We start from the raw sequence: 17,208 nt of genomic DNA, 5'->3' as shown, positions 1-17,208 counted from the left end.
TCTAACCGTTTGTTGGCCCTCATCTAGAAGCGAGCACTCCCACCAGAGCAGAAATCTTTCATTAGAGAATAAAAAGGTAATCGCTCATGATAACTTTGTATTGATTAACAGTGACTTTCTGTAAAAGCACAAATGGACCCAGAACGCAGAGCAAAATCCTTCAACTGTTAAATAGAGCTGCGGAGTGTCCTCACTGCTGGGGCCCCTGTGGCTGTGCAAGCAGATTTTCTACCGTGACTAGTACTGGTGTAGCGATTCTTTTGACTTTGGCGCCATCATGTGGTTAAAGCGAAAAATGTCACTTTACAGAAAAGGCTGCAACAGCAGAGTAGAGGTGAAATTAGTTTGTAAGCATCAAATTTGAAAGCATCAGTTTGTATCCTCTAATTTCAACTAGTGAATATTTGGATTTATTTAAATTTCTATGTAAACATGAATATGTGACAATTATTTTGCAAGAGAAGGCTTGTGCTTGAGAAGTTAAAGTCCAAATATGAAGGTGAAAGAATGAAACCCAATAAGAGCAGATCAGCACAATATGTTGCTGAGTAAGCCATCAAGGCAGTATCAGATCAGTGTGAATGTATCACCTAATATTACTTTCTTTTCTGTCCCACAAACAGACTTTATGCATGCATACACACTCACACTATGGGTGGGTTTTAGTCGTGCTATAGGCCAAATCTTATTTAGCCGTATACAAACGAGCTAGATTTTTGTCCACAAAAAAATTCTTACATTAAAATGAAACGTACTTCTAAATTGTACACTGAATACCCGGTGTCAAGTGTATTACAAATAATTAATTCATAAAGTTAAGTGACCTCTTCATCAATGCATCCTTTTACTGGCTCTCATTGAAGGGAGAAACTCAAAGAGATAAACCAAAGGAAAACATTAAGAGTGAACTAACAGTGACTGCACTCATTTAATACTGTTCCTATATCAAACTTTGCACTTTAGAGCAACCAACATTTTATTCGATATGTTTCAATACCGGCAATCCTCTTTTTCTCTGGAAAACAGTGCCCCCTCAATCTTTACCTGCATGTCCACAAATACTTTTCATGGTGTGCTCGCTGCACACGTGCAGGTTGAACTGCCACGAAGTGGATCAAATGTCGCTCTCCTAAACATTGAACTCATTCTCATCTGAACTCATTCATTGAACTATATCAGTTTTCCTGCAACCTTTCATAATACCTGGATTTCAGCCATCGGGACTCTAAGACTTCTAAAAGTTCCCTCATAAGAATTTGTAACTAATTAAGTCATTAACTCAGTGACAATGTTGCAACCACACTGTCTAATCAACCTGGGTGTAAAGTAGGTCAATATGTTTGAGTCAATGTTAAAAACTAAAGGGCAAGCTTATACTTTAAATTCTGAGGTTAGTGAGGGAATCATTTTGAACAGACACCTGTTTATATTAGTAGCATTCACCTGTTAAATGAACATTTCCGTTTGATTCATGCTATTTAAAAGTAGAATGGGAGGCAGAGCTTTCAGCTTCCAGGCTCCTCTTCTGAGGAACCGACTCCCAGTTAGGACTCAGGAGACAGACGCCCTCTCTACGTTTGAGACCAGGCTTAAAACGCTCCTTTTTAAGTTTATAGTCAGGGCTGGTGACCCTAAATCCTCCCTTAGTAATGCTGCAATAGGTCTAGGCTGAGTGTTTCTTCTTCACTCACATTTTTTCATTGAGTGTGTTTATACACCACTCTGCATTTGATCATTAGTTATTATTAATCTCTGGCTCTCTTCCACAATGTGTCGTTGTCCTAATCAGAGGATGCTGCTTTGGTAAAGAGGCAGCAAACCAACAGAAAACCTCTACTTGGAGGGTGTTTCAATGCTCTGGCACCATGGCATCTAGGTGAACAGCAGAATCAACTTCACAATTTTGTCAGTCATCATGATATTAGCACAGCCTTTTTGTTTTTTTCTGTTTGTTTGTTGTTTGTTATGCATGTGTCTTATTTGCTAAAATGCTACATGTCATAATGTGGTCAAGCTCAGGAACTATAACATAGTCCCGTCTGTACGATGTTTTATTCCACTGTCACGATTGTTTATTGTTTTATGATTGTTTATCTGTGAGCACGGACAATGTGTTGCGTGCCGAGGCTTTCTTGTCGCAATAGCATCTAGCCTTTTTAGATTTTCAAAACCAACAATACCCTTTCACACATTAAACAGACTTTACCCTGCCGGCTCCTTATTACACAGCCATTGTATATCCAATTATATAAAAGTACTCAGGTTACTGCTCAGTAAATCCACACATGCGAGGAAATGGATGTCATGTGTCTTGCATCCTGGATGCTCTATGCAGGTTCTATCCTCACATAAAAAGTATTTCCACTAGTGAAAATACATCTGGCACAGACAATGTCCTATTTTTTTGCTACTAGTGAGAAAGTGAATCTTTCCAACTTTGGTTCTTTTGTGAAAATGTCTCTGTCAGTCTATTCCCAGTGTCAAAGGGCCAGTGTTCTGTATCAGGGTGACAAATCCTCCCCCTGTTTTCAGAAAACGAAAACTCTTTGGATAAGAGAAAATATGTGAGACCACAGTGGCAGACTGCCCAACAGTTTACAAAAATATTCTAGTTCCAGTTACAATAGGCCTGGTAATTAATAGTCATTCAAGTTCAAGGAAGGTGAGGAGAGTAGTCACACCTCAAGAGTCCTTTACAAGTATAAATATCTGCTCTTCAAGTGTCTGTAATCTTGCAACTGCCTGGTTTCTACATATTGTCTGAAGGCTAAAACATACTTTTTTTCTTAAGAGCCACAGAGGACTATGGAATGAAAAGCCTGCTGTCTAAGTTTCAGTATAGATAACAGATAATGCCACAAAAATGTCATTTTATGAACAACTGAAGATTTGTCTGCCAATGATGAGAGTTGTTTTTTGTTTTTTGTTGCTTTTTTTCTGGCACAGTAATTTTACACTTCAGTTCAGTAGCTGCTAACTTGTAATTGTTTCAGCATGTCCTATTGCAAAAGAGTTGAAATGTAATTCATGTGAAAGGTCAGTGACATCATTATTCATACTTTAGGACAATAAGGCTTGTTCACTGTAGTGTAAGTTAAAAGTTCCCACTGTTAAGTTAGCTGTTGTGTAGAGAAAATGTCTAAAGTGTTTTGACTGTCAGTGGATGGATGGATGGATGGATGGATGGATGGATGGATGGATGGATGGATGGATGGATGGATGGATGGATGGATGGATGGATGGATGGATGGATGGATGGATGGATAGATAGATAGATAGATAGATAGATAGATAGATAGATAGATAGATAGATAGATAGATAGATAGATAGATAGATAGATAGATAGATAGATAGTTGTTTTTGCTCAATCTACAATCCTGATTAGATTCTACTGCTGCTTGTTTACATAGTAGAAATGATAAGACATCAAACCACAGGACAAATTATTTTTTAAGATAAAGCGATGTTTACACAAAGGTAAAATTCCACATAATTGTTCTAGTATGTGTGGGTTTGCGTGCCACCACTCTCACTTGTAGGTTATAGGTAAACTGGAATAAAGGGCAGGCTCTCATTATGTAGATAGTTTTCTGTTATTTAAAGAGCATAGAAAGCACACAAAGCAAATAAGGACCTTTGCTCTTATTGATCGTCAGTATATGCTTTGCCACCATGACTTGCAACTCCTGCTGACTGCTAGAGTTTGACATTTAACCCATTAATGTTCAACAGTGGAATTTCATGGATTAATTTAGAGTGACTAAAACACTAGCTCAGCAGAACAAATATGTAGAGGCTAGAGTGAAGTCGTTTTTTTTACAATATCCTTTTTGTTAAACAGAGACATGCATGCATGCAAACAGTCAGGAACAAAGGCTTGTTCAGTTTTTCTTGTTCACTCAGGAATAAAGTAAACCAGCCTTTATGGACCACAAGGAACACAACCACAATTATTTGTCCTTCATGGATTGATGTCTTATTATAGATGGATAATCATGGGAACCTGCACCTCTTGTAACTAACAACTAAATTGAGATACAATACAAAAAAGGCAGCAAATTGAACTGCAGTTATATCACGAGCAAGGATATCACTGGATTTAACAGATTTGAACTTAAAGCATGCTATGAAATGAATACTAAACATAGTCTTGTATTTTTATCAGTCAAACACAAATACATGATTTTGTCACGTAGTGCAGCCACATGTCGTGTCAGTAGCCACTGGAAATTTTGTGTTTAAACCCCTAACAAGAAAACAAAAATACGCAGAAGTAGTTTTCAGTCATTTATGATTGAACAAACAATAATCATTTTAAAAAAGCCTTCAGACTAAATGACTGCCACTTAAAAGTTCTCCAAACAGAGTGCCTACATTCTGGATTGGAACTGGTTTCTACTAAAGAAATTATTTATTTAAAGATGGTCAACAATGTGGCCAGTAGGGAACCCCTCCAACCCGCTAAGACCTCCTTCCTTTCCCTTTAACCCCTTCTTTTTTATGTAATAACAAAAGGACTGCACTGAAAGTTATAAAAGTATGTGTCAAAGGAAAAAACCTTAGAGAAGCAAGAAACACAAACTCAATTTATGGCATGTACATGGGCGAGGCTTACTGCGTGGCAAGACACAGGCAAGTCGCGCAGAGCCTCAGTCCGTTCTTTATTTTATAGCAGAGAATAGATTACACAGCATCTCTAGGTGGAGCATACATAATAGAAAAACATCTCTAGATATGGTTATCGCATGAGTGGCTGTTATCCATAAGACAAGAGGAACTAGTATCCTTTGTCATATCAGCTTCAGGTTGGAACTGTCTCTGCCTGAGAGTGTGTGACTTTGTAACTTCCTCACGCATGCTTCTGTTCCTTAATCTGTAGGTTGCAGGCACATCATGTTCTCACAAGAAATTATAACTAAGCAAAATAAAAGTTATCAAAGTAAGTAAATGTAAAAATCTCTTAACAGTATGTGTGTTACCCTGAATCAATTCATAATTTCCTTGTGAAAACTGCAGACACAGCAAGCCACAGCGATTTCCAGGACATGGGAATTTGTTGCTGTGACTTTATTCCAGATATTTCACTCTTGTTCTCTATAAATCTTACCACTCTATTAAATTTTTAGCACTACGGTTATTCAAATCAGCCTCTTGAGATAAAGCAAGTTGTAACCAAAGGTAAAATTCCTTACAAATGTTGTTTCTTTGATAATATCAACCCCCTCAAAGAAGAAGGGTGTTGGTGTCCTATTACACTTGGCTTCGCACGCCATCAGTCTCATTACAATGGCTCAAGGTTTGCGTGTCTGGAGGAGAGAGAGAAAAAGAACTCCCTTTAGCCCACATGTGCCTGGGTTTTTTTTTTTTCAGGGGGAGGGGAAAAGGAACATCCAAAGTAAATAAAGATGACTCCACTCAAACTGGTAGGCAGTACATGCAGTGTGTACGTGACTTTCTAGTCTTACTAGAGTTTGGTGGTGGATAAGATCATATTTGCTGTTAAAAGCACCTGTCATAGAGGTTAGCATGATAAATGTGTTGAGTGTAAGCGGATTTCACAGGACACAGAAGAATGATTAACGGGAGATGGAACTGTACATGCTAGACTTCCCCCACTTCCCTCCCATAGGAATCCCTTCTCCGCCTGTCTTCCTGTTGTGTAATAGGCCAAGCCCAAATGCAGCCTGAACTTCCTGCAGAATTTAAGCACACACACACACCCTCCACTTGCCCACATACATAAAGCCTCTTCTTAACAACGGGCTCCACTACGTCTCACACCAAACCAGCTTGCAGTACGGAGAAGAGGCAATGAGCAACGGGGTGTGGTTTCCTACTCTGGGGCTGCTGGCCATGCTATGCTGCTTCAGCATGGGGCCGGTTCAAGGGGGAAAGGTGCTGGTTATGCCTGTGGATGGAAGCCACTGGCTCAGCATGAAGATATTGGTGAAGGAACTCAGCCGCAGGGGCCATGAAGTTGTAGTGCTGGTGCCAGAAAGCAGCCTGTTGATCCAAAGCTCAGAGAGCTTCAGGACAGAGATTTATAAAGTGCCTTACACCAAAGCTGAACTGGATGGAAATTTCAACACCTTTCAGGATGACGTGTTCCTCAAACCCCCAGAATTTGCAGATTTGATGGTGAATTTGAGGCGACTGGTCAACTTTACATCACTCCAGGTGAAAGGTTGTGAGAGTTTGCTGGACAATAAGCCTTTGATGAATCGACTGAGGGAGCAGGGTTTTGATCTTGTGCTTACAGACCCCTTCCTTCCTTGCGGGTCTGTCCTGGCTCATATGTTTTCCATTCCAGCTGTTTATTTCCTTCGTGGGCTTCCATGCGAGCTGGATATGAAGGCTAACAAGTGTCCTTCTCCTCCTTCTTATATTCCAGTGTTTTTCTCTGGAAATACAGACTCGATGACTTTCCCAGAGAGAGTGAAAAACTTTGTAATGTATGGTGTGCAGTCCTACGTTTGCACAATACTCTATCTTCACTTTGATGATCTAGTCAGCAGGTATATAGGAGAGATTTCAACTTATCAAGAACTTGTCAGCCACGGGGCTATCTGGCTTCTCAGATATGACTTTATCTTTGAATGGCCCAGACCCCTCATGCCAAACATGGTGTTAATTGGAGGGATCAACTGTGCAAAGAGGGCTCCCCTGCCAGCGGTGAGTATGTCAATATATGAACACAAGTGTAAACAAGCACATGTCACGTCTGGATTTAATCAAGCCAAATCACATATACTCAGAGCTTACTGAAAAGCAGAGAATCAGCAGTCATTAGTTTTATATGGAAGAGGAGGTCAGAAACTTTTCTAACAACAACTAACATGAACTGCTTAGTGAAGTGATCATTCGTATTAATGCTTGCTAAAGGGTTCTGGGAAAACAACAGATCTGTCAGTTTCAAAAATAGAGATGCAAATAATTTTTGACTGTTTTTTGAGTTTTACCAAGAAATGAGTTATGATACTTAGGGAGAACTGGTTTTTCTGCTCTTCGGGAAAACAAAGAAACGTTAGAAACTAAATGCAGATTCCCAAACGGTGGCCAGAATAGTCTAGGAAGAGAAGTGAGAGGCAGTGTTATGTCAACAGAGATCAAAAGCTGTACAAAAGAAAAAGGTTTGTTTATACACATACAGAGGCTGTAATACACAAACTGGTAATCAAATGAATTCTTTTTAGTATATTTTAAAATAATGCATAACAGCTGTAGAAAAAATGTCTTTGTTTTAGATTTTTAACAGTTTCATATATCCTACAGATTTTTTGTGTGTTTTTTTCTCCCCTCTCTGCAGGACTTGGAAGAGTTTGTGAATGGCTCAGGTGATGACGGCTTCATTGTGTTTAGCATGGGTTCAGTGGTGTCCACCATGCCTGAAGAGAAAGCAAAGCACTTCTTAGACGCTTTTCGAAAAATACCTCAGAGGGTAATGATAACCTGATTAGCTCACTGTACATCAATGCAATTGATTCACTTTTGTTATACTTCTGTTTATAAATCGCTGGTTAGTACACAGGATTCAGCTGCACGAGCCGCACAAACATTTACACAGTACCCAGAGATTTTCACACTGTGCAATGAGGCCAAAGGTCTAATCAGATTGAAGCGCAGGACTTTGTCCTCTGCCTTGCCTTGCTCTAAACATACCAAGCCCTCCATTTATTATTTATGTACTCTGCACAATAAACAGAGATGGTTTTATTTGTGTTTCAGGTCGTGTGGAGATACACTGGTGCACTACCCGATGATATACCCAAGAATGTCAGAGTTATGAAGTGGTTACCTCAGAATGATCTCCTAGGTATGCATAGTTAAGTCTAAATAAATTATGGTGTGCTGCTGTAATATCACACCTTACAAGCTAAAACATTTGACACTGAGATGAAATTATGTACATGTGATTCATGGTTAATTCAACCTGTAACCGAGTTTGTGTCTGTGCTCCCTAGCCCATGCCAAGGCTAAAGTCTTCATCACTCATGGAGGCTCCCATGGTATCTATGAAGGTATCTGTAATGGTGTGCCCATGTTGATGTTTCCACTTTTTGGAGACCAGGGAGACAACGTGAATCGCTTGGTGGCCCGTGGCGCTGCAGTGAAACTCAGTATATTCGATATTACAACAGAACAGCTACTGGGTGCGCTAAAGAAACTTATCTATGACAAAAGGTGAGGAAACTGGATATATAATTTTTAAAAGTATACCATGATTAACATATTTATTGGACCCCCATCATAAAAACAAGCCTAAAAATGACTAAATTTAATTTTTTTCATTGAGCTGGCACACTGGAAATCAATCAAGCATAACCTTCGACCATTAAAACTACTTTTCCTGTTAAGGAATGCAAGTTAATAACTTTAAATCTATGTGGACATGCTTCGTGAATCAACAGCTGGAAAACATTCAACCTTTAACAAAATATTACCTGTCCGCAGGTACAAAGCAAAGATGATGGAGCTTTCAGCGATACACCTAGACCGTCCCACTGAGCCTTTGGACTTAGCTGCTTTTTGGACCGAGTTTGTCATGAGACACAAAGGAGCTTCACATCTCAGAGTGGGCGCTCATGATTTGAACTGGTTTCAGTACCATAGCTTGGATGTGCTGTCGTTTTTTGCCGTAATTCTCATAACAGTTGTGTGGATGACAGTGAAATGCTGCCGATTTTGTTTCCGCAAGTGTTGCAGGAAAGGAACTGCAAAAAGAAAATCTGAATAGCTTTTATACTCATTGCATTCTTTAGTCTTTACATATTCAATGACAAAGCTAATGGTTGAAACACTGCACTGAACTTTCAGCTGGATGTACTGTACGAGTGTTTTGTGTGTGTAATGTGAAATCTTGGCCAAAGTGTTATTACTGACTTTAAGAAGTGAAATATGATGATGAATGACATATTTCCAGGCAAATAAATGGTGCTTTTAAACAACTTATGTGTGGATTTAATTGTAATATTTCTGAAAATTTGAGAATGTAGTATATGGAACAATACTTTGAAGACTGAGGGACCATTTATCAGTCATCAGATTGTTGGAGCAATGATTTTACTAGTGATTCAAGCAAATATTTGGCTATGGGACTTGCTTTCTAACTTTTATTTTGCTTAGGGACAGTATACAAGCTTTACATTAATATGCCATAATGCTGTTTCTGTTAAATAGTTCTGGTAGCTGGTCCTCGAAATACCTTGTGCATACCTTACTATACCTTATTGAGTTTATTTTTCTAATTTGAGCTTATAACATTAGCTTATCATTTTTATTCCAAAGTGCATAACCAGACAGTGGCTGCCTTAATACTGGCAATAGAGTTTAACAATCATGTTGTCTAATCAGTGTGCCGGGATGTTAAATACTGGTGTTGCATGATGTGCACTAAATGGCTGAAATTCTGTTCTTTGTTAGTAAGCAGAATCCTAACAACTAACAAGACAACGATTCTAGTGTTGTTTACACTACACATTTGTTAACTGGCATCTTTCCCAGAGAAATAACTCATATAAAAACTGAACTAAAGAGTCCTTTTTACTCTCTATATCAACATCTTGTAAGATTATTTCAAAAAGAAACCATAAAACCTGGAGTTTTTACCTTTGAAAGGCTAACATATACTTTAGTTTTCAAGAATGTACCAAAGAGGCTGTTGCCACAAGTGGTCGCTGAGTGTCGCTCACTGTTAGGTGCAAACCAGTGTGACAGTTACCTCATCTTTAAACCATGATAATGAGAGCGCCCGCTGTTTTCACTCTGACTCCATCTCTTTGATTATAACTCAGGAGCCAAAAGATGTGTTAAAAATGCAACGCTGGCTCTACAGCACAGTCCTGCAAAGAAGTTTTCAGATGTGTGAACGAGGAAGAGAATGTACACCTTGGAAACTAATCATGACACAAATATCAATATTAATGAGGACATTCAGGCTTGTTGGGACATGTGCTACTGACAAGACAAATTATTCAGTTTCTGTTTATCTTGGAAAAACTTTATGGCTTTTCCACCTGTGTAACTGGTGTATGACTTCATTTTTTACTTGTACAGACAAATCTGAATGAACACAGAGCAATGTAGTTTAGTGAGTGAAACTAGTATTTTAGTAATTCCCCTGTAATTAACTGGAATTTCAATGTGATTATATTTACCTACATGTATTTAAAGGTGGGTAGACTAGAATAAAGGTTGTAACAAGTCAGTTTTTTGACAGGAAACAAAGAAACTATACTAGAAATGCAAAAAATGTTTTAAAATAAAATTCAAAATTCAGCTGGTGTGTAACTAATTTTAAACACAGCATAAGTTTTTCTTTTACATAACTTAACGACTAGTTTTAAGTATTGCATAAATTCAGGTATTTTACAGAAAAGGAAATGCTGTAATTTTAAGCAGTGCATTATTTCATCTTAATTTGGAAGATAAACAAACAATCTTGCATTTTGAGTAAGGTGTACTTTTTGCTGTATCAGGTCCTGCATGTGCAACAAAGTTTTTGACACCCTGACACCAAAGTTTCCGTTGTGGCAGTTGGAAGCCTGACGGCAAAAACAGTTAAGGGGCTTTGCAAGCCAAACTTTTCAGCTTTTGCTTCTGTGCCATCATGATCTACTGGATCACATGCATCTTTCTACAAGTCTCCCTTACAGGTAAGATAAGGTCATTTTTCAAAGACAAGTGAATAAAGCATATTCCTTTACTTTATATATTTATAAGGTCATATTTATAAAATGGGCATGATTTTGATATAATCAGTGTATTGATTCTACATTCTTTTCTTATGTGAGGGGCTGCTGAGAGCAGTATAATTGGTGGCAGAGAGGCAAAACCCCATTCCAGACCTTACATGGCATCACTCCAGTATCAAGAACACCATTCATGTGGTGGGATGTTAATCCGGGAGGACTTAGTTCTAACGGCAGCACACTGCAAGTGAGTAGAAAAAAGGTTACATAAAAATTTAAAGGTTAATTATTTATTTTCTACTGAATCACTGTTCTATTTGCATTCAGTAATCAGTTGTGTAAAAATATCAAACTTCCAAATTATGTTAAACTGATATTATATCATGAAGTGACAAACAAATTAAAGGAAAACCAAGTGTTTTTGTAGACTCTAGATTTTGTATTTTTGTTAAAAAATGCAGTTGACCAATTTGGCATTTTGATAATGCGTTAACACATGTCAGGGGTCCTCATTTGGGTTGAGATATATAAGAATGTGAAGGCCACAGCATGTGATTCCTATTAGAAATGAGCTCTCAGCACAACTTTGTAGAGAGTTGTCAGCTTTTCCTCTAAGAAGACAGATGGTCACAAACAATGCTGACAAAATATCCACAGCATAACAAGAACCTGTGTTTGTCACCTGTTCTCCATATGTGCATACGATAACATAGCTGAGCAAATTTTGCAGTTATGATTGTTTCATGACTGCTCATTTAGGGGTCATCTGCCTCCAACTCATCCTGTCCATAGCATCCTCCTCTGTCACACCAACCCTCTGCATGTCCTCGTTCACTGCATTCTTCTTTTCATCCTGCCTAAAGATCAGTATTTAATATCCATTGTCCATTATGTCCACTATCCCTAACTTTGTCTCCAAAGCCCTCAACCTGAGCTGTCTATGCAAACAGCTTATTATGGACGTATTTCTCAGCCTGTCTATTTTGGTCACTCACAGTTAAAAATTTTTGCATATTCACCTCTGTGTTAAATCAGTGCAACTGGATATTTTTAACAGCATTTTATCCCTTGTTTGTCAGATTTGAGAACAGAGGTCCTTCAACAGTGGTCCTTGGAGCACATGACATTAGCAAGAAAGAGAAAAGTCAGCAACGTATCAAAGTGGCGAAATACTACCCACACCCGAAATTCAGTGGAAAATACGATTATGACATTATGTTACTGAAGGTAAAAGAGTATCAAATTTTATATCAAAATAAAGTTTCTCTATCAAGAAGGTTGATATGATTTGATCATTTTTATGACTTATTTACAATTAACTCTGCATTATTGGATGTCACACATTTGCCTAATAATTGGTGAAGACATGGGTTAATTTGAACCGAAAATGCAGAAACGACTAATCTTCCAATAACACTCTTGCTCTCTTTCACAGTTAGAAAAAAATGCCACACTGAATAAATTTGTGAAGACCATCAAACTACCCAAGAAAAATGGGAAAACGCCTGCCAACATTAAATGTCATGTGGTTGGTTGGGGTCGAACTGGAAATGATTTACGTCCCTCAAATGTTCTAAAGGAAGCTACGGAGAAGACGCAATTCAGCAGTGAGTGGGAAAAAATTTGGGGATCAACTTTTAATTTTCATCACATGATATGCACCAAGTTCACCAAAAAGGGCGGAGGGGTTTGTGAGGTAATCAAATACTTAACGCAGACGGAAGACTGAGCAATCAGAAACTTCATACGTTAAATTGCATGAATACTTCTACTAATAGAAATTTAAAAGAAAGTATTTGTTTTTACACAGGTGACTTAGTCAAGTCTCTGTGTTGCTTACTTATTTCTTTATCTCTCTATTTATCGGTCTGTCTTTTATTTTTTGTAGGGTGATTCTGGTGGACCACTTATCTGCAATAAAAGGCCTCAAGGTGTAACAGCATTTATCATGAAAGACAACTGCAATAATCCAAAGTATCCGCACGTCTTCACTAAAGTTAATTTTTTTTATTGCATGGATGAAAGAGAAAATGAAAGAAGAGAGGTTTGTTGCAAGAGTCACTACACAGTCATTTACTGGTTAAACAATATGATGAAGTAAAGCATATGTTTTGTAGCACGTGTATGTTAGCATGTCAAAAAAAAATAACTGATTAAATTCAAAATGTGTATAATAAAAATACAAATGTCAGGTCATGCCTCTTTGTTCTCTGAAATGTCCTCAGTTCCCTTGTCAGATTTCATGTTCAACTTTTGATGAACTTTTGATGAACCTTAGTCATCTTGCAGGAGGTCTGCAAGATCACTGAGGTCTGCGGATCAAATGCTCTTAGCTTTCCCAAGGTCCAGATTAAAGCACAGAGGAGATCGGCCCTTTGCTGTGACTGCTCCTAAATTGTGGAACAAACTGCCCCTTCACGTCAGGACCTCCCCTGGACACTTTTAAAACCTGTCTAAAAACCCACTTTTATTTCTTGGCTTTTAAATCAGAATGAGTTTGTACTACTTTTATTTATCTTATTTTTTACTCAAATCTTCTACTTTTATGATTCTTTTTCTTAATTTTTATCATGTCACATTATTTTACCAAAAGACAAAGTGTCATATGATTTAAAGTATTTATTATTGTATATTTAACTTTCTTATTATATCAACTGATTAACCAAAAAAAGTTAAAGGGATAAAAACAGTGTGTGTGTGTACTGATGATCAAATCTGAGATAAAATATAATACTTTTTTATTAAGTCAGTGTTAACTGTATTTTCTTCTGTTAGTATCATTCAATAGCACAAAGCGCGGGTAGGAAGGAAGTGATCATCAATTTCTATCACTTTGTCAAAGGCTGAGCGTAGGGTGTCATCCCGAGACTGTCCCAGTGGAAAATCTTCTGTGGGGCAAATCATCGGAACCGGCAGGTGAGTCTCCTCCCACTCGGAGTCAGTGTCGGACAACCCCGCATCACCGCTGAGCGCCACGCAGACACTACACACTGCTAAATATCGTGATCGGAACCCCACATACTGCCCCAAAAGTTTATTAAATCCCACCCAACTGCTGCAACCTCTGCTAGAACCAGGAAATCTGTCAAGACTGGTTGGGGGTTAGGGCAACAGATGCAAGTCTTCAGAGCAGTGGCAGTGTGACTTTCTTTGTATATACCTGAACCTGATTTACCTTTTAATTTTCTTACTTGTCAAAATGCATCGTGGGTAAAATACAATCCTTGAAATAGTAATAACACAGTATCCTCAGCAAAGATGAATTAAACAAGTTTTATTTTAATGAAAGTTTACTTCAGGTCTTCAGATTTTTACTGTTTTTATTTGATTACTTTAAAGAATATGATTACCTTAAAATAATCAACTAAAGACAGTTTTGATGGAGCTCTGACCCAGCCCAAGCTCTCTATGAAGACGAGGAAAACTCCCTGGGGGCCAGATTGACGGGAAGAAACCTCGGGAAAGCCCATTCAAAGAGAGATCCCTTTCCTGGGATGGCTGGGGGGTTACAGGAATTCAAAACACCAAAGTTTAAAATAGGGCAATTAAAAAAATTATTTCCTGTCAAACAGAAAACAAGAAAGTTACCTCATATATCACACATACATGATAACGTCTGAATTGCGTGTGTTTGTGTGTGTGTGTGATGGGTTTATCTCAGCCAAGCGTGATGCTGGAGGTCCTCCAGCGTCGGCCGCATCTCTGGGACTCTGGTTAAACACGCGTCCAAGAAATCCCGGCAGCCTGGAAAGAAAGGAAAGAGAAAACATGAAGATGATCGTTCCAGTGGTCCAAGCCATCAGTCAATCTTGAAGTGTGACGTTTTCTTACGTTTAGACAGACGGCTTTTGAATTTCAGGCGCTTTTTGAGGAAGCTCGTGGTGTTAAAGTCCCCCACATGAAGCGCTTCGTACAGAACCACTCCCATTTGCCATACCGTGGTGGGTCCACACCTGTAGCAACTGCGCCTGTACCACTCGGGAGGGGAGTAAATGTCTGTACCTAATAAACAGACACAATTGCAATTTCTTCTAAAACAAAAGGTGAAAATTGTTACATCTGTGAAGAGCAAGAGCAGAATATGTTACCATAGAAGACGCGGTACAGCGACCGCTCCTTAACAAAGCAGCTCAGTCCAAAGTCGATGATACGAACACGCGGTACATCTGAGCCGGTCTCAATTAGAATGTTCTCACTCTTGATGTCCCGGTGAAAGATGTGTTTATCCTCCAGGTGCTTCGCAGCATCAACCAGCTGCTTCAGAATGACCTGGAAACGATGAAAAGACAATAATCAATCAATGGGTTAATGTTTCTCTAATACTCTGTGCTTTGATTGAATGATGTACGGTCTAAGGCTCTTCTAAGGCAAGTCAACTTGCCTTGGCCTTGTCCTCTGGTAAAAATCCTCCATTTTCTTCTATGTATTTATCCAGGTCCACAGCGGGGACAGGTCTCTCCATCACCAGGATCAGCTCTCTGCCAAAGTCAAACCACTCCAGCAGAGACACTGGGGCTGATGTTCCCACTGATCCATCTGCTTCAGCTGCAAGCTTCAGCATGATGGCAACTTCCACTGACAGATGCTTCCCGTTTTCATCCTGAAATATTTCGACAAAGTGGATGATGAGGAACAGACGTTCCACAGGTGAACGCTGCATGCAATCCACTAATGTAAAAACAATTCAAGTGTTGCACATTTACCGTCACTTTGCAGTACACTTTCCCCTTTGGGATGTGTTTGATGGCCACCTAAAAGACACAGGGCATTGATCAGCATTTCCTCAGTATGACATAATTAAAGGTGTAAAACAGCACACGTCTCAGCTTACGATATTATCCCTTATCTGCGTTACTGCCTGTCTTACTACCACCATCTGAACACTTACTGGAAAATGATCTTTTATGCGGTAGCCAGCAAACACTGCTCCGCAGCCTCCTTCTCCAAGCCGGTGCTCCTCCACGTATCTCGCTTGGAAGTCACCTAAACAGACAAACAAATTGGGTTTTACTACAGCTGTCACACAAATTACTCTCTGCTGTACCCTAAATGTTCATTTTGCTCTTCACCTGAATATAAAAGCCAAGCTGCTTGCTACTTACGTTTCTGTTCGGCCACTGACTTTTTGGCAACATTTTGGTTTTGTCCTGGTCCACGTTCTTCTTCTTAGGTGGGTCCCTCCTGTCTCCCGCAGCTTTCCTTTTGCCAGCGTTTTGGTTTTTACTGCAGCTCTCTGAAATGTCTATGCTGCAGTCTGCAGATGTGGAAAACACCAAAAGCACATCAGCTTATTAGATAATAGACACAAATATCACCCAAACACTAATATCTTAAACCCAGCAACCAGCTGTACACTTAATCTACCCCTCACTCAACTAATTAGCCTACCTTTACCAGTGTCCAACCAGGAAGATGCTTGCCCCTTGTCACCGCTCATATGGTCAAGAAGTTTACACTTTTTTGCTGTATTGGTTGTCCCCGCTTCATCTTGTTGGACCTTGCGCTTGACTCCTTTGACCACATGAGCATCTGAGCTGGTGGAAGGACCAGCCTGCTCACTGACCCTCCTTCTTTTTTGGGGGTCTTTTTTTCAGGACTGGCCTTTCTTTTTGTCATTCTGGTCTTACAATCTATAAACAACAACAACACATTAGTGAAAAAGAGCGTTCGACATCAGGACTGGAAGCATTTTGATGCCATTGAATTTTAAATTAGTATTGCTTAAAATATAATAACAAGTTTATGCTTTTGATAAAAAACAGACCAACACGAGTCCATACTAGGTCTACTAAGTCTTAGATACTGATGACACTTGTTGCTCTGTTTTCACTGCTCAGTCCAAGAATAAACTTGTCACATTATTTTACCAAAAGACAAAGTGCCCCAGTAACCTTTCTTTGATTAGACATGTTGCATTTACGCTAGTTTCAATCAAACATAGGATTTAAATCCTCTAAAAATGAATCATTTTATACACAGAGTGTCAACATTTTTAGAAATGTAGATTCTGTTATTTGGGGGATTTGAGCTAGATTTTCCGTTTTTTTACTTACTTTGATCTCCTGGATCTTTCTTATCTGCCTCAGTCGTAACTTTTCTTGTTTCCTTTTTCATCTTAATGTTTTGAGAACTTTGAAAATATAAAATGTCACCTTAATGTGCAAATAGTCCTTCAAATGTCTGGATGCTTGACTTTTCTAACTGTGAGTGAGCTTTAAAAGCAAACTTCGGAGACTATGGCAACACAACATTAGAACCTTGCCTTTCAGCGACATCACTGACTGCCAGTAAAAGTGTTCCAATTAGTTTAAAGAAAAACACTCTGGCAGACAAAGCCATAATATTTCATATATTTCAGTAATTTCACATTAAACTTTCTTTCATTATTTGTATAAAGACTTGAATTGTGGATGCTACTATGAAGACTTCTAGTTTACCAAACACTAATAAACACAGTGACAGCTACATTGTCATATGATTTCAAGTATTTATTATTGTATATTTAACTTTCTTATTATA

General features: G+C 38.7%; 3 protein-coding genes across 3 annotated transcripts; 2 read left to right on the top strand and 1 right to left on the bottom strand.

Annotated features, from left to right (window-relative positions):
• Nucleotides 1-5,718: 5,718 nt before the first annotated feature.
• Nucleotides 5,719-8,947, top strand: LOC116316552 (UDP-glucuronosyltransferase-like). The gene is made up of 5 exons (XM_031735128.2): nucleotides 5,719-6,673; nucleotides 7,308-7,439; nucleotides 7,727-7,814; nucleotides 7,963-8,182; nucleotides 8,453-8,947. The coding sequence occupies exons 1-5, from the start codon at nucleotides 5,813-5,815 to the stop codon at nucleotides 8,733-8,735; spliced, it is 1,584 nt and encodes a 527-aa protein (XP_031590988.1). The 5' UTR covers nucleotides 5,719-5,812; the 3' UTR covers nucleotides 8,736-8,947.
• A 1,668-nt stretch (nucleotides 8,948-10,615) lies between these two features.
• On the top strand, nucleotides 10,616-12,814 carry LOC116316539 (granzyme K-like). The gene is made up of 5 exons (XM_039599641.1): nucleotides 10,616-10,653; nucleotides 10,792-10,936; nucleotides 11,769-11,916; nucleotides 12,125-12,296; nucleotides 12,578-12,814. Exons 2-5 carry the CDS (start codon nucleotides 10,851-10,853, stop codon nucleotides 12,580-12,582), a joined length of 411 nt encoding a protein of 136 aa, XP_039455575.1. The 5' UTR covers nucleotides 10,616-10,653; nucleotides 10,792-10,850; the 3' UTR covers nucleotides 12,583-12,814.
• A 1,398-nt stretch (nucleotides 12,815-14,212) lies between these two features.
• On the bottom strand, nucleotides 14,213-16,881 carry LOC120433439 (serine/threonine-protein kinase pim-2-like). Its single transcript, XM_039599640.1, has 9 exons — nucleotides 16,743-16,881; nucleotides 16,078-16,319; nucleotides 15,792-15,943; nucleotides 15,578-15,672; nucleotides 15,393-15,440; nucleotides 15,071-15,289; nucleotides 14,778-14,958; nucleotides 14,521-14,691; nucleotides 14,213-14,433 (listed from the first exon to the last, which is right to left on the bottom strand). The coding sequence occupies exons 6-9, from the start codon at nucleotides 15,248-15,250 to the stop codon at nucleotides 14,342-14,344; spliced, it is 624 nt and encodes a 207-aa protein (XP_039455574.1). The 5' UTR covers nucleotides 15,251-15,289; nucleotides 15,393-15,440; nucleotides 15,578-15,672; nucleotides 15,792-15,943; nucleotides 16,078-16,319; nucleotides 16,743-16,881; the 3' UTR covers nucleotides 14,213-14,341.
• Nucleotides 16,882-17,208: the final 327 nt, after the last annotated feature.

Source organism: Oreochromis aureus, linkage group 16, assembly GCF_013358895.1.
Source record: "Oreochromis aureus strain Israel breed Guangdong linkage group 16, ZZ_aureus, whole genome shotgun sequence".
Taxonomy (NCBI): Eukaryota; Metazoa; Chordata; class Actinopteri; order Cichliformes; family Cichlidae; genus Oreochromis; species Oreochromis aureus.
Note: the sequence above shows the minus strand (reverse complement) of the source record. Positions and strands in the feature narration are given on the sequence as shown.

Coding starts and splice junctions, on each gene's coding strand:
- LOC116316552 (XM_031735128.2), top strand. CDS start 5,813: ATGAGCAACGGGGTGTGGTTTCCTACTCTGGGGCTGCTGGCCATGCTA. Junction 6,674..7,307: donor AGAGGGCTCCCCTGCCAGCG/GTGAGTATGTCA, acceptor CCCTCTCTGCAG/GACTTGGAAGAGTTTGTGAA. Junction 8,183..8,452: donor AAACTTATCTATGACAAAAG/GTGAGGAAACTG, acceptor ACCTGTCCGCAG/GTACAAAGCAAAGATGATGG.
- LOC116316539 (XM_039599641.1), top strand. CDS start 10,851: ATGGCATCACTCCAGTATCAAGAACACCATTCATGTGGTGGGATGTTA. Junction 10,937..11,768: donor CTAACGGCAGCACACTGCAA/GTGAGTAGAAAA, acceptor CTTGTTTGTCAG/ATTTGAGAACAGAGGTCCTT. Junction 11,917..12,124: donor ATGACATTATGTTACTGAAG/GTAAAAGAGTAT, acceptor TCTCTTTCACAG/TTAGAAAAAAATGCCACACT.
- LOC120433439 (XM_039599640.1), bottom strand. CDS start 15,250: ATGCTGAAGCTTGCAGCTGAAGCAGATGGATCAGTGGGAACATCAGCC. Junction 14,959..15,070: donor TACCAGAGGACAAGGCCAAG/GCAAGTTGACTT, acceptor CATCGTTTCCAG/GTCATTCTGAAGCAGCTGGT. Junction 14,434..14,520: donor CAAAAGCCGTCTGTCTAAAC/GTAAGAAAACGT, acceptor CTTTCTTTCCAG/GCTGCCGGGATTTCTTGGAC.